This window comes from Engystomops pustulosus, unplaced genomic scaffold (assembly GCF_040894005.1).
Source record: "Engystomops pustulosus unplaced genomic scaffold, aEngPut4.maternal MAT_SCAFFOLD_106, whole genome shotgun sequence".
Taxonomy (NCBI): Eukaryota; Metazoa; Chordata; class Amphibia; order Anura; family Leptodactylidae; genus Engystomops; species Engystomops pustulosus.
The window spans coordinates 2,501-25,118 of NW_027284988.1; the positions used below are offsets into that span (position 1 = coordinate 2,501).

The 22,618-nt window shown below is 48.9% G+C and overlaps 1 protein-coding gene across 1 annotated transcript in view; it reads right to left on the reverse strand.

Annotated features, from left to right (window-relative positions):
• LOC140107048 (tyrosinase-like) overlaps positions 1–19,700 on the reverse strand; it is a 20,658-nt gene extending 958 nt beyond the window's left edge. Inside the window, exons 1-3 of the mRNA XM_072131619.1 lie at positions 18,897–19,700; positions 1,687–1,900; positions 871–1,009 (exon numbers count right to left, since the gene is read on the reverse strand). Of these exons, the coding sequence (XP_071987720.1) occupies positions 871–1,009; positions 1,687–1,900; positions 18,897–19,682 (1,139 nt within the window). The 5' untranslated portion in view covers positions 19,683–19,700. The remainder of the gene's footprint in view (positions 1–870; positions 1,010–1,686; positions 1,901–18,896) is intronic.
• Between the last annotated feature and the right edge of the window lie 2,918 nt (positions 19,701–22,618).

A 22,618-nucleotide genomic window follows, 5' to 3' on the forward strand; every position in this document is an offset into this window, starting at 1 on the left:
CACTCAAACATACACCCCACCTCCAGGGTCACATGTGTCCCTGCCCCTCCAGTCACACATGCCCCAGCTGTTACATGTACTCCAGTCACTCCAATTACATGTGTCCCTGCCATTCAAATCACATGAGTCCCTGCAACTCCAATCACACATGTCCCTGCAACTCCAATCACATGTGTCCCTGCCACTTCAAACATACATGTCCATGCCACTCCAGTCACACGTGTCCCTGCAACTCCAATCACACGTGTCCCTGCAACTCCAATCACACGTGTCCCTGCAACTCCAATCACATGTGTCCCTGCCACTTCAATCATACATGTCCATGCCACTCCAGTCACACGTGTTCCTGCAACTCCAATCACACGTGTCGCTGCCACACAAATCATGCATTTCCTTGCCACTCTAATCACATGAGTCACTGCCACTACAGTCACATGTTTTCCTGCCACTCCAATCACATGTGTCCCTGCTACTCCAATCACACGTGTCCCTGCAACTCCAATCACACGTGTCCCTGCAACACCAATCACATGTGTCCCTGCAACTCCAATCACATGTGTCCCTGCTACTCCAATCATGCATGTCCCTGCCACTCCAGAAACCCGTGGCCCTGCCACCCCAGTCACGCTTCACCCTGCTACTTCAGATACATGTGACCCGGCCACTCCACACACAAGCACCGATAGGTTAATCTTCTTGGGGCATTGTCATAAAAGAACACTAAGAGGTTGTTAGACCTATGACCTGCTTCAGCCAATGATTGGTGGTGAGTAGAAGTGGCTGGGCGTGGTTATTATACTAGTGACCCTCCAAGTGACTCCCCAGCCTTTAAAGGGATGAGACTGAACAATGAAATAAATCACAACTCACTTGTCCACAAAGCTGTGATGTAATAAAAATATGGGGTCATTACTGGAGATGGGGATCTGGGACATGGTGCCTCCCATGTAAATGTGCACCAGATTGTGCATGCTTCTCTGTAAGGTCACCCCATCTGAAGATAAGAAACCTGGAAAAGGGAAACAAAGCAGCTTTATCACTCCAAGTATCTGTGTCTGTATGGACATCCTGGTCTACAGGCAGGGCCGGCTCCAGGTTTTAGTGGGCCCCTGGGCGATAGAGCCTTAGTGGGCCCCTCCGTGGGCCGCCCTCCAGTGGCCACACTTCCCCCCTCTCCCCACACACTGACCACCCCCCCTCCCCCTGCGGACACACTGGCCCCCTCACCCCCCCCCCCTGCGGACACACTGAACCGCCCCTCCCCCTGCAGACACACTGAACCCCCCCCCCCTGCTGACACAATGACCCCCCTGGAGGGCGGCCCACGGAGGGGCCCACTAAGGCTCTGTCGCCCAGGGGCCCACTAAAACCTGGAGCCGGCCCTGCTGGTCTATACTACTGCAGATAAGACGGGACTCATTGCAGCAGGTCATCTCCAGGGTCAGATGATGTAGAGATGCTGGAATATATTTAATCATCTACAATGAAAAAAATAATGGACACTTTCACTTCTTTGAGAGCTCGGGATACTCTGGGGCTCACTATTGTCAGTGACAATACATTTACCAAAATACACGTAAAATGCTGATAATGGGCATCAAGATGACTATAGCAATGCCCTTCCCCATCCCCAATATCAGTATATAGTATATATACTGATAGTATGTGTGGTTTAATGTCACTCACCTTCCAGGGCATTTCTGAAGCTGTGAAGAGACGTCTCATTGTAAGGGGGAGTATCAAACTCTCTTAGCTTCAATGTGTTTTCCACATCCTCATATGTAGGCAGGTAGGGGGCAGACGGTGTGGTGCCCGGCTTCCGCTGCAGTCTCTCCATCTTATACTCACTGTCCGCTAATGGACAATACTCATCAGGAAAATTGAATCCACTGCAGATTGCCTAAAAACCAAAATGAGAGAAAAAAGGTCACAAAGCAACTTTATGCTGTGAGGCTTTTTCAACATTATCAATATAAATCTCTATAAACAATATACATATGTGCGTATAGTTAAATAGATGGAGATATGCCGTTATGAGTCTAATAGACCTATGGAGCATAAGATTGCTGCTACTGAGACATTTACACTAGAAAAATCCCCATTACTGTAACAGAAAAGCTCATCATATCATATGATATTATGTTACTGCCTCTATTACCAAAGGTCCTGAGTTTAAAGTGAGGGGGGGGGGGGAGGAATCAGTGTGAGAGGAGACTGTCCTCAGGTACAGAAGGGAGAGGGAGCAGTGTGAGAGTGTATAGAGGAGACTGTCCCCAGGTACAGAAGGGAGAGGGAGCAGTGTGAGAGTGTAGAGAGGAGACTGTCACCAGATACAGAAGGGAGAGTGAGCAGTGTGAGAGTGTAGAGAGGAGACTGTCCTCAGGTACAGAAGGGAGAGAGAGCAGTGTGAGAGTGTAGAGAGGAGACTGTCCTCAGGTACAGAAGGGAGAGGGAGCAGTGTGAGAGTGTAGAGAGGAGACTGTCCCCAGGTACAGAAGGGAGAGTGAGCAGTGTGAGAGTGTAGAGAGGAGACTGTCCCCAGGTACAGAAGGGAGAGTGAGCAGTGTGAGAGTGTAGAGAGGAGACTGTCACCAGGTACAGAAGGGAGATTGAGCAGTGTGAGAGTGTAGAGAGGAGACTGTCCTCAGGTACAGAAGGGAGAGGGAGCAGTGTGAGAGTGTACAGAGGAGACTGTCCTCAGGTACAGAAGGGAGAGGGAGCAGTGTGAGAGTGTAGAGAGGAGACTGTCCTCAGGTACAGAAGGGAGAGGGAGCAGTGTGAGAGTGTAGAGAGGAGACTGTCCCCAGGTACAGAAGGGAGAGGGAGCAGTGTGAGAGTGTAGAGAGGAGACTGTCACCAGATACAGAAGGGAGAGTGAGCAGTGTGAGAGTGTAGAGAGGAGACTGTCCTCAGGTACAGAAGGGAGAGGGAGCAGTGTGAGAGTGTAGAGAGGAGACTGTCCCCAGGTACAGAAGGGAGAGGGAGCAGTGTGAGAGTGTAGAGAGGAGACTGTCCCCAGGTACAGAAGGGAGAGGGAGCAGTGTGAGAGTGTAGAGAGGAGACTGTCCTCAGGTACAGAAGGGAGAGTGAGCAGTGTGAGAGTGTAGAGAGGAGACTGTCCTCAGGTACAGAAGGGAGAGGGAGCAGCGTGAGAGTGTAGAGAGGAGACTGTCACCAGGTACAGAAGGGAGAGGGAGCAGTGTGAGAGTGTAGAGAGGAGACTGTCACCAGGTACAGAAGGGAAAGGGAGCAGTGTGAGAGTGTAGAGAGGAGAATGTCCTCAGGTACAGAAGGGAGAGTGAGCAGTGTGAGAGTGTAGAGAGGAGACTGTCCTCAGGTACAGAAGGGAGAGGGAGCAGTGTGAGAGTGTAGAGAGGAGACTGTCACCAGGTACAGAAGGGAGAGTGAGCAGTGTGAGAGTGTAGAGAGGAGACTGTCCTCAGGTACAGAAGGGAGAGTGAGCAGTGTGAGAGTGTAGAGAGGAGACTGTCCTCAGGTACAGAAGGGAGAGGAAGCAGTGTGAGAGTGTAGAGAGGAGACTGTCCCCAGGTACAGAAGGGAGAGGGAGCAGTGTGAGAGTGTAGAGAGGAGACTGTCACCAGATACATAAGGGAGAGGGAGCAGTGTGAGAGTGTAGAGAGGAGACTGTCCTCAGGTAGAGAAGGGAGAGTGAGCAGTGTGAGAGTGTAGAGAGGAGACTGTCACCAGGTACAGAAGGGAGATGAAGCAGTGTGAGAGTGTACAGAGGAGACTGTCACCAGGTACAGAAGGGAGAGGGAGCAGTGTGAGAGTGTAGAGAGGAGACTGTCACCAGGTACAGAAGGGAAAGGGAGCAGTGTGAGAGTGTAGAGAGGAGAATGTCCTCAGGTACAGAAGGGAGAGTGAGCAGTGTGAGAGTGTAGAGAGGAGACTGTCCTCAGGTACAGAAGGGAGAGGGAGCAGTGTGAGAGTGTAGAGAGGAGACTGTCACCAGGTACAGAAGGGAGAGTGAGCAGTGTGAGAGTGTAGAGAGGAGACTGTCCTCAGGTACAGAAGGGAGAGTGAGCAGTGTGAGAGTGTAGAGAGGAGACTGTCCTCAGGTACAGAAGGGAGAGGAAGCAGTGTGAGAGTGTAGAGAGGAGACTGTCCCCAGGTACAGAAGGGAGAGGGAGCAGTGTGAGAGTGTAGAGAGGAGACTGTCACCAGATACATAAGGGAGAGGGAGCAGTGTGAGAGTGTAGAGAGGAGACTGTCCTCAGGTAGAGAAGGGAGAGTGAGCAGTGTGAGAGTGTAGAGAGGAGACTGTCACCAGGTACAGAAGGGAGATGAAGCAGTGTGAGAGTGTAGAGAGGAGACTGTCCCCAGGTACAGAAGGGAGAGTGAGCAGTGTGAGAGTGTAGAGAGGAGACTGCCCTCAGGTACAGAAGGGAGAGGAAGCAGTGTGAGAGTGTAGAGAGGAGACTGTCACCATGTACAGAAGGGAGAGGAAGCAGTGTGAGAGTGTAGAGAGGAGACTGTCCTCAGGTACAGAAGGGAGAGGGAGCAGTGTGAGAGTGTAGAGAGGAGACTGTCACCAGGTACAGAAGGGAGAGTGAGCAGTGTGAGAGTGTAGAGAGTAGACTGTCCTCAGGTACAGAAGGGAGAGGGAGCAGTGTGAGAGTGTAGAGAGGAGACTGTCCTCAGGTACAGAAGGGAGAGGGAGCAGTGTGAGAGTGTAGAGAGGAGACTGTCCTCAGGTACAGAAGGGAGAGGGAACAGTGTGAGAGTGTAGAGAGGAGACTGTCCTCAGGTACAGAAGGGAGAGGGAGCAGTGTGAGAGTGTAGAGAGGAGACTGTCCCCAGGTACAGAAGGGAGAGGGAGCAGTGTGAGAGTGTAGAGAGGAGACTGTCACCAGATACAGAAGGGAGAGTGAGCAGTGTGAGAGTGTAGAGAGGAGACTGTCCCCAGGTACAGAAGGGAGAGGGAGCAGTGTGAGAGTGTAGAGAGGAGACTGTCCTCAGGTACAGAAGGGAGAGGGAGCAGCGTGAGAGTGTAGAGAGGAGACTGTCACCAGGTACAGAAGGGAGAGGGAGCAGTGTGAGAGTGTAGAGAGGAGACTGTCACCAGGTACAGAAGGGAGAGGGAGCAGTGTGAGAGTGTAGAGAGGAGAATGTCCTCAGGTACAGAAGGGAGAGTGAGCAGTGTGAGAGTGTAGAGAGGAGACTGTCCTCAAGTACAGAAGGGAGAGGGAGCAGTGTGAGAGTGTAGAGAGGAGACTGTCACCAGGTACAGAAGGGAGAGTGAGCAGTGTGAGAGTGTAGAGAGTAGACTGTCCTCAGGTACAGAAGGGAGAGGGAGCAGTGTGAGAGTGTAGAGAGGAGACTGTCCTCAGGTACAGAAGGGAGAGGGAGCAGCGTGAGAGTGTAGAGAGGAGACTGTCACCAGATACAGAAGGGAGATGAAGCAGTGTGAGAGTGTAGAGAGGAGACTGTCACCAGGTACAGAAGGGAGAGGGAGCAGTGTGAGAGTGTAGAGAGGAGACTGTCCTCAGGCACAGAAGGGAGAGGGAGCAGTGTGAGAGTGTAGAGAGGAGACTGTCCTCAGGTACAGAAGGGAGAGGGAGCAGTGTGAGAGTGTAGAGAGGAGACTGTCCTCAGGTACAGAAGGGAGAGGGAGCAGTGTGAGAGTGTAGAGAGGAGACTGTCCTCAGGTACAGAAGGGAGAGTGAGCCGTGTGAGAGTGTAGAGAGGAGACTGTCCTCAGGTACAGAAGGGAGAGGAAGCAGTGTGAGAGTGTAGAGAGGAGACTGTCCCCAGGTACAGAAGGGAGAGGGAGCAGTGTGAGAGTGTAGAGAGGAGACTGTCACCAGATACATAAGGGAGAGGGAGCAGTGTGAGAGTGTAGAGAGGAGACTGTCCTCAGGTAGAGAAGGGAGAGTGAGCAGTGTGAGAGTGTAGAGAGGAGACTGTCACCAGGTACAGAAGGGAGATGAAGCAGTGTGAGAGTGTAGAGAGGAGACTGTCCCCAGGTACAGAAGGGAGAGTGAGCAGTGTGAGAGTGTAGAGAGGAGACTGCCCTCAGGTACAGAAGGGAGAGGAAGCAGTGTGAGAGTGTAGAGAGGAGACTGTCACCATGTACAGAAGGGAGAGGAAGCAGTGTGAGAGTGTAGAGAGGAGACTTTCCTCAGGTACAGAAGGGAGAGGGAGCAGTGTGAGAGTGTAGAGAGGAGACTGTCACCAGGTACAGAAGGGAGAGTGAGCAGTGTGAGAGTGTAGAGAGTAGACTGTCCTCAGGTACAGAAGGGAGAGGGAGCAGTGTGAGAGTGTAGAGAGGAGACTGTCCTCAGGTACAGAAGGGAGAGGGAGCAGCGTGAGATTGTAGAGAGGAGACTGTCACCAGATACAGAAGGGAGATGAAGCAGTGTGAGAGTGTAGAGAGGAGACTGTCACCAGGTACAGAAGGGAGAGGGAGCAGTGTGAGAGTGTAGAGAGGAGACTGTCACCAGGTACAGAAGGGAGAGGGAGCAGTGTGAGAGTGTAGAGTGGAGACTGTCCTCAGGTACAGAAGGGAGAGTGAGCAGTGTGAGAGTGTAGAGAGGAGACTGTCCTCAGGTATAGAAGGGAGAGGAAGCAGTGTGAGAGTGTAGAGAGGAGACTGTCCTCAGGCACAGAAGGGAGAGGGAGCAGTGTGAGAGTGTAGAGAGGAGACTGTCCTCAGGTACAGAAGGGAGAGTGAGCAGTGTGAGAGTGTAGAGAGGAGACTGTCCTCAGGTACAGAAGGGAGAGGAAGCAGTGTGAGAGTGTAGAGAGGAGACTGTCCCCAGGTACAGAAGGGAGAGGGAGCAGTGTGAGAGTGTAGAGAGGAGACTGTCACCAGATACATAAGGGAGAGGGAGCAGTGTGAGAGTGTAGAGAGGAGACTGTCCTCAGGTAGAGAAGGGAGAGTGAGCAGTGTGAGAGTGTAGAGAGGAGACTGTCACCAGGTACAGAAGGGAGATGAAGCAGTGTGAGAGTGTAGAGAGGAGACTGTCCCCAGGTACAGAAGGGAGAGTGAGCAGTGTGAGAGTGTAGAGAGGAGACTGCCCTCAGGTACAGAAGGGAGAGGAAGCAGTGTGAGAGTGTAGAGAGGAGACTGTCACCATGTACAGAAGGGAGAGGAAGCAGTGTGAGAGTGTAGAGAGGAGACTTTCCTCAGGTACAGAAGGGAGAGGGAGCAGTGTGAGAGTGTAGAGAGGAGACTGTCACCAGGTACAGAAGGGAGAGTGAGCAGTGTGAGAGTGTAGAGAGTAGACTGTCCTCAGGTACAGAAGGGAGAGGGAGCAGTGTGAGAGTGTAGAGAGGAGACTGTCCTCAGGTACAGAAGGGAGAGGGAGCAGCGTGAGATTGTAGAGAGGAGACTGTCACCAGATACAGAAGGGAGATGAAGCAGTGTGAGAGTGTAGAGAGGAGACTGTCCTCAGGTACAGAAGGGAGAGTGAGCAGTGTGAGAGTGTAGAGAGGAGACTGTCACCAGGTACAGAAGGGAGAGGGAGCAGTGTGAGAGTGTAGAGAGGAGACTGTCCCCAGGTACAGAAGGGAGAGGGAGCAGTGTGAGAGTGTAGAGTGGAGACTGTCCTCAGGTACAGAAGGGAGAGTGAGCAGTGTGAGAGTGTAGAGAGGAGACTGTCACCAGGTACAGAAGGGAGAGGGAGCAGTGTGAGAGTGTAGAGTGGAGACTGTCCTCAGGTACAGAAGGGAGAGGGAGCAGTGTGAGAGTGTAGAGAGGAGACTGTCACCAGGTACAGAAGGGAGAGGGAGCAGTGTGAGAGTGTAGAGAGGAGACTGTCCTCAGGTACAGAAGGGAGAGTGAGCAGTGTGAGAGTGTAGAGAGGAGACGATCACCAGGTACAGAAGGGAGAGGGAGCAGTGTGAGAGTGTAGAGAGGAGACTGTCACCAGGTACAGAAGGTAGAGGGAGCAGTGTGAGAGTGTAGAGAGGAGACTGTCACCAGGTACAGAAGGGAGAGGGAGCAGTGTGAGAGTGTAGAGAGAAGACGATCACCAGGTACAGAAGGGAGAGGGAGCAGTGTGAGAGTGTAGAGAGTAGGCTGTCCTCAGGTACAGAAGGGAGAGTGAGCAGTGTGAGAGTGTAGAGAGGAGACTGTCCTCAGGTACAGAAGGGAGTGTGAGCAGTGTGAGAGTCTAGAGAGGAGACTGTCCCCATGTACAGAAGGGAGAGGAAGCAGCGTGAGAGTGTAGAGAGTAGACTGTCCCCAGGTACAGAAGGGAGAGTGAGCAGTGTGAGAGTGTAGAGAGGAGACTGTCCTCAGGTACAGAAGGGAGAGTGAGCAGTGTGAGAGTGTAGAGAGGAGACTGTCCTCAGGTACAGAAGGGAGAGGGAGCAGTGTGAGAGTGTAGAGAGGAGACTGCCCTCAGGTACAGAAGGGAGAGTGAGCAGTGTGAGAGTGTAGAGAGGAGACTGTCCTCAGGTACAGAAGGGAGAGGGAGCAGTGTGAGAGTCTAGAGAGGAGACTGTCCCCATGTACAGAAGGGAGAGGAAGCAGCGTGAGAGTGTAGAGAGTAGACTGTCCCCAGGTACAGAAGGGAGAGTGAGCAGTGTGAGAGTGTAGAGAGGAGACTGTCACCAGGTACAGACGGTAGAGTGAGCAGTGTGAGAGTGTAGAGTGGAGACTGTCCCCAGGTACAGAAGGTAGAGTGAGCAGTGTGAGAGTGTAGAGAGGAGACTGTCCTCAGGTACAGAAGGGAGAGGGAGCAGTGTGAGAGTGTAGAGAGGAGACTGTCCTCAGGTAGAGAAGGGAGAGTGAGCAGTGTGAGAGTGTAGAGAGGAGACTGTCCCCAGGTACAGAAGGGAGAGGAAGCAGTGTGAGAGTGTAGAGAGTAGACTGTCCCCAGGTACAGAAGGGAGAGGGAGCAGTGTGAGAGTGTAGAGAGGAGACTGTCCTCAGGTAGAGAAGGGAGAGTGAGCAGTGTGAGAGTGTAGAGAGGAGACTGTCCCCAGGTACAGAAGGGAGAGGAAGCAGTGTGAGAGTGTAGAGAGTAGACTGTCCCCAGGTACAGAAGGGAGAGGGAGCAGTGTGAGAGTGTAGAGAGGAGACTGTCCCCAGGTACAGAAGGGAGAGTGAGCAGTGTGAGAGTGTAGAGAGGAGACTGTCACCAGGTACAGAAGGGAGAGGGAGCAGTGTGAGAGTGTAGAGTGGAGACTGTGACCAGGTACAGAAGGGATAGGGAGCAGTGTGAGAGTGCAGAGAGGAGACTGTCCTCAGGTACAGAAGGGATAGGGAGCAGCGTGAGAGTGCAGAGAGGAGACTGTCCTCAGGTACAGAAGGGATAGGGAGCAGTGAGAGAGTGCAGAGAGTGTGAGAGTGTGTTTCACTGAAACGCATGTGTTCTGGAATGACCACCTGAACCACCTTTCCAGAGCACTTGTGTTTCAGTGATCCCCTATGACAGTGGTGGCGAACCTATGGCACGGGTGCCAGAGGTGGCACTCAGAGCCATTTCTGTGGGCACTCAGGACAGAGTTCACCAAACAGGACCAAATCCACCAAATCTTCCTGCTGTCCCAGGCAACTTAAGAGGTGCTGCTCTCAGCGCTACTCTAAAGCAAAACTTCATTGGCTGTTTGGAACTGCAGGTAAAATGTGGACTGAAGGTGCGGACTGAACTGCAATGTCTTTGGAGGTCCTCCTGCTAGACCCACCATTTTTCCTGTACAGAGAGAGTCCCTGGAGAGAAGCAACTATGATAGTCTGAATTTGCCCTCCTCCTTTCAACTGTATTGGTGGCTTCAGGAGGCCAATACGATTGAAAGATGTGTAAGAACAGGTAAGTTACTGCTTACAATTTCATGTTGGCACTTTACAGTAAATAAGTGGATTTTGGTTGTAGTTTGGGCACTCGGTCTCTCAAAGGTTCCCCATCACTGCCCTATGAATAGACTAAGTATGACACTATATAGTCACTTGCTGTGGGGAACTCATTATACCACAGGCAAAAAAATTATAAAAAATTGCACATTTTTGTGAAAATTTCATTTTTACTAAAATGAGGAAATTATGCCACCTTCATATAAGTGGGTGAAGCTCAGAAAGAAGGGGAGGATCAGTGCAAATGCTGACATTCACCATAAATTACGTTTGATTGGTCCTACACTTATTTTATAGATCAGTTTTAGGCTGCATTCACACGACCGTTGTGGGGACGTGTATCCTGACCTAGAAATCTTATGAGCTATTACCTTCATCCAAACATGTTTTCCCCAAAAACCTCTCTAGGCTCTCATGAAGAATATGCAGTTTAAAAATCTACAGACAAGTCCCTCCTCACATTGTCGCCTGCACTTTTCACACTTAAGCCCCTTCCACACTGGCGTTTTTCACGCGCGAGTTCTGCGCGTGCATTTGACGCGCTGAACTTGCATTGCACTCTGTCCCATTGTATTCAATGGGTCTTTCTTCATCAGCGTTGTTTTGTACGCGCGTGCTTGCGTTCGTTTTTCACGCCCCATTCAAGTCTATGGAGATGCATCAAGAACGCATTGCACTCGCAATCATTGCAAGTGCAATGCGAGTGCAATGCGTTTTAAACGTAAGGGTTGCTAGGTGACCAGAATAAAAGTATTTCCCCTGCTCGCGAACGATCATTTAATTAAAAAAACACAGTGAAGAACAGTGAAGAATAGAATAAAAACAGTGAACACAGGATCATTTAAGAGAAAAACACAGTAAAGAACACAGTGAAGAATAGATTACAGATGTTCGGCACATCTGCTTACTTGTCGGGAGATACGCGCGGAACGGTGCGGCCAAAATAGCATGTGAAGAACAATATATATGTGTGAAGAACACATTGCAGATGTATTTAAACATCTGCAATTTGTTCTTCACACGGGGAACAGTGAAGAATAGATCGCAGATGTTTGCAACTTATCAGAAGACATTATTTTTCAATTAAATAACACATTTTAATCCCAAACCATGGTCCCTTTGAAAAATGCTTGAGTCTCCCATTGACTCGCGCGTTAAAAATGCGCCGAAAACGCAAAAAAAACGCTAACAACACGCGCGTGAAAAACGCAAAAACGCTAATTACTCCAAGGAAAAATGGAACAAAAACGCAGCCAAAAACGTCAGTTTTTCACGCATTGCACCCTGACGTGAAACGCAACGCTAGTGTGGAAGGGGCCTTACACGCACAAATTCAGAAATGTGCATAGAAACAGTGAAGCCAAATAGGGAGAAATCCGAAAAGGAATCCAGCATCCAGACAAATAGTGAAAATATAAAATCCGGCACTTTATTGAAAAAGAAAAATAAAAAATAGAAAAAATCGGATCGCTCGCCCAATCACCTAGTTGTCCTCCTGCACCTGTGACCTGTGGTGGTGCACGCCGTCAGATCCTTGACTGCTGAAATCTCCAAACTTTGCAAAAGGTAGTGGTAGGCGGCACTGAGGAGAACCACACCGGAGTAGGTGCAAACATGTTCTTTTTATTAGGCTTCAATCGTGCATCAGTACATGGATAAAAAGAACGCGTAAGATCGACGCGTTTCGACGTTTAGAACGTCTTAGTCATGATCTACACCAACTGTAGATGCCGCCTACCACTACCTTTTGCAAAATTTATTGAAAAAGGGTTAAAAACGTAATATTGAAAAGTCACATTTGAATATTTTACATTTTTAACCCTTTTTCAATAAAGTCCCGGATTTTATATTTGCACTTTTTGTCTGGATGCTGGATTCCTTTTCGGATTTCTCCCTGCTTGTTGCTTTTCGTGCATCGGCTGCCACTAACCAGGGAGCTAAGCTGAACCATGGGCCACATTTATCACTTTTGTGCGCCTAAGTGTAGTAGTTGCGTCTAAATTCTGGCGCACTGTTTTTCCAGAATTATCACAAGCTACAACCATCTGTGATAAGTTCATTTCCTGCCTCTTATTAATCACTTTACTTTAAAACAGTTTAGGCACAATTTTGGCGCAGTTTAGTCGCAATGTTAGATTCAGGCACTTACATGTGATCCTGCTACAAGCTCCTCTCTGCTTCTCCCACATCCCAGAATGAAGATAATACTCACAGCAGCACCCAGGTGTGTGACACCCAGCACCCAGTGACCTCCTCAGCAGTGGCTTCTCCTGGAGGGGATCCCCCAGTGCTGGTCTCCTGCTGCACCCCTGTAATTCTGCAAAGTACCCCCCTCAGATACTGTGCAGAATTACATGGGGGACACTTGTCTGTAGAATCTGCAAGCTTCTGCAAACTTCTGCAAACTTCTCTCCTGTCTTGCTGTGAGCTCAGGGTTTTGCAGAATGTTTTGTAAATAGAAGGTGATGAACTGTAAATAGTCTGCAGCTCCTGTCTGTAATGTATCTAATGTCTGTATTATATGTTCAGGTGTCTGGCTGAGCTCTGCTGCTAGAAATGAGCTGTTCTGCAAAGGGGCTCAATGCTTTCTTCTCAGATAACGCCACATTCGGGCTGGAGTATTTTTGCGCCCGTTTTTGCGCCTAAATGAAAACGTTGCAAGTGATGAATATCATTAGGCGCAGCAAAACATCTGGATTGGTAAGATAGATGAGGGAAAGGTGGTTATTTTAGCTGCACGGCTAGTTTGGCGTTTAATCACAAAAATGGCGCAAAAACGGTGCGCCTGAATGAAAAGGCGCAAAAACTACAGAAAAAACGAGTGATAAATGTGGCCCCATATCTTTTTTCTGTAGTGAAGCCAAATGGTTATGGTAAATTAATCCAGGTTAATCCATTAATTTACCTAATTAAATTGATGTTAACATTTGAGTTTACAAAAACAACAGTAATTGTGACGTTTTGAGTTAACATTTTGCTAAAATAAATTTAATTAGGCAAACCTCAGCTGTTGCATTGCGTTTTGAAATGCATATGTTAAACACCACACGTGAAAGCACCCTAGGGCTGCGTTTAAACATTCAGTTTTTGATGCTTCTGTCCTCCAGCCTCCTTCTGTAGCCTACTGTTCTCCTATAGCCTCCTTTCCTTCAGCCTCCTGTTCTCCATCCTCCTCCTATAGCCTCCTATCCTCCAGCCTCCTTCTGTAGCCTACTGTTCTCCTATAGCCTCCTGTCCTTCAGCCTCCTGTTCTCCATCCTCCTCCTATAGCCTCCTATCCTCCAGCCTCCTTCTGTAGCCTACTGTTCTCCTATAGCCTCCTGTCCTTCAGCCTCCTGTTCTCCATCCTCCTCCTATAGCCTCCTATCCTCCAGCCTCCTTCTGTAGCCTACTGTTCTCCTATAGCCTCCTGTCCTTCAGCCTCCTGTTCTCCATCCTCCTCCTATAGCCTCCTATCCTCCAGCCTCCTTCTGTAGCCTACTGTTCTCCTATAGCCTCCTGTCCTTCAGCCTCATGTTCTCCATCCTCCTCCTATAGCCTCCTATCCTCCAGACTCCTTCTGTAGCCTACTGTTCTCCTATAGCCTCCTGTCCTTCAGCCTCATGTTCTCCATCCTCCTCCTATAGCCTCCTATCCTCCAGCCTCCTTCTGTAGCCTACTGTTCTCCTATAGCCTCCTGTCCTTCAGCCTCCTGTTCTCCATCCTCCTCCTATAGCCTCCTATCCTCCAGCCTCCTTCTGTAGCCTACTGTTCTCCTATAGCAGTGATGGCTAACCTTTTAGAGCCTGAGTGCCCAAACTTCAACCGAAAGCCACTTATTTATTGCAAAGTGCCAGCACAGCAATTTAAGCCGTAATTTATTTCTCTTTGTTCTTTGACAACTTTCAATCGTTCAGCCTCCTAAAGACACCAACGCAGTTGAAAGTAGGAGGACAAATTCCCCTATCATTGTAGGAAGATTCTGTATGAAGATTCTTTGAGTTCTGTCTGGTGAACTTCATTCTGGGGTGATGGCCTGGGTGCCCACAAAGAGGACTCCAGCGCCATAGGTTCGCCACCACTGTCCTATAGCCTCCTGTCCTTCAGCCTCCTGTTCTCCATCCTCCTCCTATAGCCTCCTATCCTCCATCCTCCTCCTGTAGCCTCCTGTGCTCCTTCCTCCTCCTGTCCTCCAGCCTCCTCATATAGCCTCCTCTCCTCCGGCCTCCTCTGGTAGCTTCCTGTCCTCCAGCCTCCTCCACATGTAGCCTCCTGTCCTCCAGCCTCCTCCTATAGCCTCCTATCCTCCAGCCTCCTTCTGTAGCCTACTGTTCTCCTATAGCCTCCTGTCCTTCAGCCTCCTGTTCTCCATCCTCCTCCTATAGCCTCCTATCCTCCAGCCTCCTTCTGTAGCCTACTGTTCTCCTATAGCCTCCTGTCCTTCAGCCTCCTGTTCTCCATCCTCCTCCTATAGCCTCCTATCCTCCAGCCTCCTTCTGTAGCCTACTGTTCTCCTATAGCCTCCTGTCCTTCAGCCTCCTGTTCTCCATCCTCCTCCTATAGCCTCCTATCCTCCAGCCTCCTTCTGTAGCCTACTGTTCTCCTATAGCCTCCTGTCCTTCAGCCTCATGTTCTCCATCCTCCTCCTATAGCCTCCTATCCTCCAGACTCCTTCTGTAGCCTACTGTTCTCCTATAGCCTCCTGTCCTTCAGCCTCATGTTCTCCATCCTCCTCCTATAGCCTCCTATCCTCCAGCCTCCTTCTGTAGCCTACTGTTCTCCTATAGCCTCCTGTCCTTCAGCCTCCTGTTCTCCATCCTCCTCCTATAGCCTCCTATCCTCCAGCCTCCTTCTGTAGCCTACTGTTCTCCTATAGCAGTGATGGCTAACCTTTTAGAGCCTGAGTGCCCAAACTTCAACCGAAAGCCACTTATTTATTGCAAAGTGCCAGCACAGCAATTTAAGCCGTAATTTATTTCTCTTTGTTCTTTGACAACTTTCAATCGTTCAGCCTCCTAAAGACACCAACGCAGTTGAAAGTAGGAGGACAAATTCCCCTATCATTGTAGGAAGATTCTGTATGAAGATTCTTTGAGTTCTGTCTGGTGAACTTCATTCTGGGGTGATGGCCTGGGTGCCCACAAAGAGGACTCCAGCGCCATAGGTTCGCCACCACTGTCCTATAGCCTCCTGTCCTTCAGCCTCCTGTTCTCCATCCTCCTCCTATAGCCTCCTATCCTCCATCCTCCTCCTGTAGCCTCCTGTGCTCCTTCCTCCTCCTGTCCTCCAGCCTCCTCATATAGCCTCCTCTCCTCCGGCCTCCTCTGGTAGCTTCCTGTCCTCCAGCCTCCTCCACATGTAGCCTCCTGTCCTCCAGCCTCCTCCACCTGTAGCCTCCGGTCCTCCAGCCTTCTCCAACTGTAGCCTCCTGTCTTCTAGCCTCCTCCACCTGTAGACTCCTGTCCTCCAGCCTCCTCCACCTGTAGCCTCCTGTCCTCCGGTAGCTTCCTGTCCTCCAGCCTCCTCCACCTGTAGCCTCTGGTCCTCCAGCCTCCACCTGTAGCCCCCTGTCCTCCAGCCTCCTCCGGTAGCCCCCTGTCTCAAGCCTCCTCCTTTAACCTCCTGTCCTCCAGCCTCCTCCTGTAGCCTCCTTTCCTCTGGCCTCCTCCGGTAGCCTCCTGTCCTCTGGCCTGCTCCTGTGGCCCCCTGTCCTCTAGCCTCCTCCTGTGGCCTACTGTCCTCCAGACTCCACCTGTAGCCTCCTGTCCTCCATCCTCCTCCTGTAGTCTCCTGTCTTCCAGCCTCCTCCGGTAGCCTCCTGTCCTCTGGCCTGCTCCTGTAGCATCCTGTAATCCAGCCTCCTTCTGTAGCCTCCTGTCCTCTAGCCTCTTCCTGTAGCCTCCTGTCCTCTAGCCTCTTAATGTAGCCTCCTGTCCTCCAGCCTCGTCCTGTAGTCTCCTGTCTTCCAGCCTCCCCCTCCTGTAGCCTCCTGTCCTCCAGCCTCCCCCTCCTGTAGCCCCTTGTCGTCCAGCCTCCCCCACCTGTACCCTCCTGTCCTCCAGCCTCTTCCTGTAGCCTCATGTCCTCCAGCCTCATCCTGTAGCCTCCTGTCCTCTGGCCTCCTCTAGTAGCATCCTGTCCTCCAGCCTCCTCCCGTAGCCTCCTCTCCTCCAGCCTCCTCCTGTAGCCTCCTGTCCTCCAGCCTCCTCCTTTAGCCTCCTGTCCTCCAGTCTCCTCCTGAAGCCTCCTGTCCTCCAGCCTCCCCCTCCTGTAGCCTTCCTGTCCTCCAGCCTCCCCCTCCTGTAGCCTCCTGTCCTCCAGCCTCCCCCTCCTGTAGCCTCCTGTCCTCCAGCCTCCCCCTCCTGTAGCCTCCTGTCCTCCAGCCTCCAACTCATGTAGCCTCCTGTCCTCCAGCCTCCTCCTGTAATCTCCTGTCCTCCATCCTCCTCCTGTGATCTCCTGTCCTCCAGCCTCCTCCTGTGATCCAGCACCCTTCTATCGCCTCCTTTCCTCCAGCCTCCTCCAGCCTGTCCTGAAGTACAGAAAGGAGAGGGATTAGTGTGTGTAGAGAGTAGCCTCCTGTCCTCTGGCCTCCTGTAGCCTCCTGTCCTCTGGCCTCCTCCGGTAGCATCCTGTCCTCCAGCCTCCTCCACCTGTAGCCTCCTCTCCTCCAGCCTCCTCCTGTAGCCTCCTGTCCTCCAGCCTCCTCCTGTAGCCTCCTCTCCTCCAGCCTCCTCCTGTAGCCTCCTGTCCTCCAGCCTCCTCCTTTAGCCTCCTGTCCTCCAGCCTCCTCCTGTCCTCCAGCCTCCCCCTCCTGTAGCCTTCCTGTCCTCCAGCCTCCCCCTCCTGTAGCATCCTGTCCTCCAGCCTCCCCCTCCTGTCCTCCAGCCTCCCCCTCCTGTAGCCTCCTGTCCTCCAGCCTCCCCCTCCTGTAGCCTCCTGTCCTCCAGCCTCCTCCTGTAATCTCCTGTCCTCCAGCCTCCTCCTGTGATCTCCTGTCCTCCAGCCTCCTCCTGTGATCCAGCACCCTTCTATCGCCTCCTTTCCTCCAGCCTCCTCCAGCCTGTCCTGAAGTACAGAAAGGAGAGGGATTAGTGTGTGTAGAGAGTAGCCTCCTGTCCTCTGGCCTCCTGTCCTCTGGCCTCCTCCGGTAACATCCTGTCCTCCAGCCTCCTCCACCTGTAGCCTCCTCTTCTCCAGCCTCCTCCTGTAGCCTCCTGTCCTCCAGCCTCCTCCTGTAGCCTCCTCTCCTCCAGCCTCCTCCTGTAGCCTCCTGTCCTCCAGCCTCCTCCTTTAGCCTCCTGTCCTCCAGCCTCCTCCTGAAGCCTCCTGTCCTCCAGCCTCCCCCTCCTGTAGCCTTCCTGTCCTCCAGCCTCCCCCTACTGTAGCCTCCTGTCCTCCAGCCTCCCCCTCCTGTAGCCTCCTGTCCTCCAGCCTCCCCCTCCTGTAACCTCCTGTCCTCCAGCCTCCAACTCATGTAGCCTCCTGTCCTCCAGCCTCCTCCTGTAATCTCCTGTCCTCCAGCCTCCTCCTGTAATCTCCTGTCCTCCAGCCTCCTCCTGTAGCCTCCTGTCATCCAGCCTCCTCCTGTGATCTCCTGTCCTCCAGCCTCCTCCTGTAGCCTCCTTTCCTTCAGCCTCCTCCAGCCTGTCCTGAAGTACAGAGAGGAGAGGGATTAGTGTGTGTAGAGAGGATGCTAGACAACACTAGAATGATAATTTGCTTTTAAATGGTCTGTGACCTACTAGAACAACCAGATTCTCTACAAGTTATTCCCCCATAATCCTAATAATACTAATCATATTCCGTAGTGCTTTACAAATCATAGGGGACATATACAAATCAAACTACTACATTACAGAGCAATAGTAGTGAGGGCCCTGCTCGCAGGAGCTTACAGTCTATGACCCTAACCCTAAGGGTCGCTGATTTTTTCTGCCAGCGGCAATTGGTATTTGACAAGGGCTTCAGGAAGGCCGAAACATTACACATATGCCACAATAAAATTCCCATTTTTAAACAAGTAGCCCTTAAAGTGCCAGGATGGATTTCTTAGCCAGTTTGGGTAGGGTCCCTATCCCACGCACCCATTCTCACTAAGGAGTGTGCCCAATACATCCATACACATTGGTCTGAAAGATGAGAAAGTTGTACTTTCTGCATAAACAAACTCTACCCTGAGTCCTTAGACTCCACGACCCCCTGACGGTCGGCAGGCACCAGATCAAGGTTTTTTATGACAGGGTCCTGGGTCCTTATGTGTGATTAAGTTTTGAAGATTATGATAGGAAATTGGAAATACAAACTGCAAACAATGAAATATGACCATATTCTTTACTATTTTCATAATTATCTTATATATTTCTCTATATGTGTTTTTGAGTTATTTGAGAAAGATTTTTTGATTTTTTTCTCACATTTACATTTTTACTTCTTCCCTATTGGACGTATTGCTTTATCAGTATAAAAATAATCACCTAATCTAAAGTTTCTCCCTTACACAATCTAGAATCAGCCAGGAAGATTGCTAGGAATTTTTCTGATTTATGGTTTTAATGTAAAACCTACTTTGAAGAGCTGAATGGGTGACTCCGATAACTGGGGATGATTGTGTCACTACCTGCAACCCTAAAGCTCCGCAGCCGATGGCCTGTAAGTGGCCACCACTGGATTCTGTGCAGTAGGTTCGGCTTATATACAGATAGGAGCTAATCTCTTGTATATACAGTGGCCACATCCATGGCATCTTTATAACTGGTTGCAGCACGTTATTAATGTGCCATCTATCTTTGTATATGGCGATTGCAGAGCCTATCACTTTCTACCATACATCATTTTATTTTCATTCTGTGGGAGAGGAGCTGCAATGGACTGATTTGAGATTTGTTCGAATCATCTGATAAACAGGGGTGCTTGGTCCCCACATCTTGCATCTTTGGACTAAGTACAATTTTTTCTCCTGTGGAATATTTAGCTATTGGTGCATTTTGAGTATTTTTCTGGTATGTACAGAACATAGGATTTGTCTGGGATGTGTAGGCAGTGATAATCACTATGTAATAAATAATAAATTAATGCAAGTTACAATAATTACCTTCCAAAAAGAGAAGTGTGAGTAGGGATTGAGAAGGCCCTGGTCATCATTAGTCCCCAAAAGTTCATCAGTACAAATGGAGCAGTTCTTATCCCCCCTCCAGTCATAGTATGGGATGGCAAAGTCCTCATCTCTTGTCATCAGCTGGATTTGTCTTTCTAAGAACAGGAGATTTAGCCGATGCCATCCAGGGAACACTGGTCCCTGGTGAGCAAAGTTCAGATTAGGAATGAATGTGTTGTTGATCATGATGGGCTTCATGGAGTAATAATGCATCCAAACAAAGACATCATAGAGAGAGGCGTCCACAAACCGGTAGGTCTCCCGATGGTGTCGGTCTCCAGTGCTCAGGATTACATAGTCTTGACTCTTTGTGGTCTTGGCCAAGGCCAGGTAACTGAACAGTCTCTTCTGCTCTAGAGGTGACAGTTCTCGGATCTCTCTTCTGATGATTATCTTCTTCCGGTCACAATTCTCACCCTGGTAGCCATATTTGCAGTCGCCACAATCAAATCCACTGTAGTTTCCAAAGCACTCACAGGTGTAGTCATAATAGTGTCTTGGCCAGTCCAGGCGGTCATCATTGTACATGGGAAGCGTCCTTCCTGTGTAATCTATCCAATCTCTACATTTCCCACGGCCTGACAAGGAGCCGCATGGACTTTTGTCCTTCCAGAGTGGGCAACAAGTCTTGGTACGAAAAGCAGCATCAGATGTACAGACTCTGGGGAACTGGCTCTCCACAAAGCAAAGGCAAAAGGCAAGGAAGATGGCGAGGCTAAACATGATTATGATCTTATGGAGGAACCTAGAGATAAAATAAAATGTTCATTTCATAAAAGGAGAACAGTAACTGCAGACACATACAGCATCAGGAAAAAGTGTGGACATCCTTTCTTGTTTGCAGATTTTTCTTGTTTTTTTCTACATGGTAAATAAGTATTAAAGCTATAAAAACTTAGGAGGAGATAGATAGATAGGAGATAGATAGAAGATAGATAGATAGGTAGAGAAAAATAGGGCCACATGTATCACTCGTATTTTCTGTTGTTTTTGCGCCTTTTCATACTGGCGCACTGTCTTTGCGGCATTTTTGCGATTAAACGCCAAACTAGCGGCACAGCTAAAATAACCAGCTTTCCCTCATTTATCCTAGCAATCCAGATGTTTTGCTGCGCCTAATAATATGCATCACTTGCAACTTTTTCATTTAGGTGCAAATGTTAGTTAAGGCGCAATGTTAGATTCGGGCACTTACATGTGATCCTGCTACAAGCTCCTCTCTGCTTTTCCCACATCCCAGAATGAAGATAACACTCACAGCCGCACCCAGGTGCATACCTCCCAACATTTGTGAAAGGGAAAGAGGGACAAAATGATCCCCCTAAGCCACGCCCCCAATCACTCCCTGGCCACGCCCCAAATTTTAGCCATATTATAATAATAAAAATCATCTCAATAAAAAAAATAAATAAAATTATCCTCATTGGGATTTGAACCCGGAACCTGCAGTGTCCATGTACAATAATAACACAGCGCCCCAACCAACTGAGCTATAGCCTCTGTGATTATTTAGACGTAGAATTTTGGTAACTAAGAACTATGACTATATACTGCCTTGGTATATAGGGAGGGATCTTCTCAGAGATTATTGTAATTATTGAGACTATTATTATTATGGAGATTATTATTATTGAGATGATTATTATTATTTTTACTATTATTAATAATCATCTCCATAATAATAAAAATAATAAAATTTATAATAATAATAATAGTTTCAATAATTAACATAAATAATCTCTGAGAAGATTCCTCTCTATATATCAGTGCATTAGTCTGTGTCACAGTGTAACAGTGGCAGATAACACTTCTTAGTTACCAGAAATCCTCAGACATGTATCACTGGGCTTATAGCTCAGTTAGTTACGGCTCCTGTCTGCAGTGCAGAGGGTCCCAGGTTCAAATCTCAGCCTGGTCAAAACTTTATGTAATTTAATTAAATAAATTATGGAGACCATATATGGAGAGATACTGAGATACTGATCTGACCTGATGACGTGGTCCCTGCTCTCCGCTAAGCTCGACACTTCTCTGAATTCCCTCCCGATGTCTGTAGAAGCCATTCTGTACTGTGAGTTCAGGCTTTCAAAGTATTTACTATGCGGACACAGCGGGACCTGGGGGGAAAATCTGTGACAATCTCATAGCTGCCCGTGACGCGGGGCAGAGGTAAGAAAAATTGGACTTTCCCGGCAAAATCGGGACGGTTGGGAGCTATGCAGGTGTGTGACACCCAGCACCCAGTGACCTCCTTAGCAGGGGCTTCTCCTGGAGGGGATACCCCAATGCTGATCTCCTGCTGCACCCCTGTAATTCTGCACAGTATCCCCCTCAGACACACTGGTGATACTGTGCAGAATTACATGGGGGAAACTTGTCTGTAGTTTCTGCAAAATACTGCAAAGTTCTCAGCTCTTGCTTTGAGCTGAGGATTTTGCAGAATGTTTTGTAAATAGAAGGTGATGAACTATAAATAGAGTCTGCAGCTCCTGTCTGCAGCGTATCTCATGTCTGTATTATCTGTACTAGTGTCTGCAGAGCATCTAATGTCTGTATTATCTGTACTACTGTCTGCAGTGTATGTAATATCTGTATTATCTGTACTAGTGTCTGCAGTGTATCCAATGTCTGTATTATCGGTACTTGTGTCTGCAGTGTATGTAATGTCTGTATTATATGTACTGGTGTCTGCAGTGTATGTAATGTCTGTATTATCTGTACTAGTGTCTGCAGTGTGTGTAATGTCTGTATTATCTGTACTAGTGTCTGCAGTGTATGTAGTGTCTGTATTATATGTACTAGTGTCTGCAGTGTATGTAGTGTCTGTATTATATGTACTAGTGTCTGTAGTGTATGTAATGTCTGTATTATCTGCACTAGTGTCTGCAGTGTATGTAATGTCTGTATGATCTGTACTAGTGTCTGCAGTGTATGTAATGTCTGTATTATCTGTACTAGTGTCTGTAGAGTATGTAATGTCTGTATTATCTGTACTAGTGTCTGCAGTGTATGTAATGTCTGTATTATCTGTACTAGTGTCTGCAGTGTATGTAATGTCTGTATTATCTGTACTAGTGTCTGTAGTGTATGTAATGTCTGTATTATATGTACTAGTGTCTGCAGTGTATGTAATGTCTGTATTATCTGTACTAGTGTCTGCAGTGTATGTAATGTCTGTATTATCTGTACTAGTGTCTGTAGTGTATGTAATGTCTGTATTATCTGTACTAGTGTCTGCAGTGTATGTAATGTCTGTATTATATGTACTGGTGTCTGCAGTGTATGTAATGTCTGTATTATCTGTACTAGTGTCTGCAGTGTGTGTAATGTCTGTATTATCTGTACTAGTGTCTGCAGTGTATGTAGTGTCTGTATTATATGTACTAGTGTCTGTAGTGTATGTAATGTCTGTATTATCTGTACTAGTGTCTGTAGTGTATGTAATGTCTGTATTATATGTACTAGTGTCTGCAGTGTATGTAATGTCTGTATTATCTGTACTAGTGTCTGCAGTGTATGTAATGTCTGTATTATCTGTACTAGTGTCTGTAGTGTATGTAATGTCTGTATTATCTGTACTAGTGTCTGCAGTGTATGTAATGTCTGTATTATCTGTACTAGTGTCTGCAGTGTATGTAATGTCTGTATTATCTGTACTA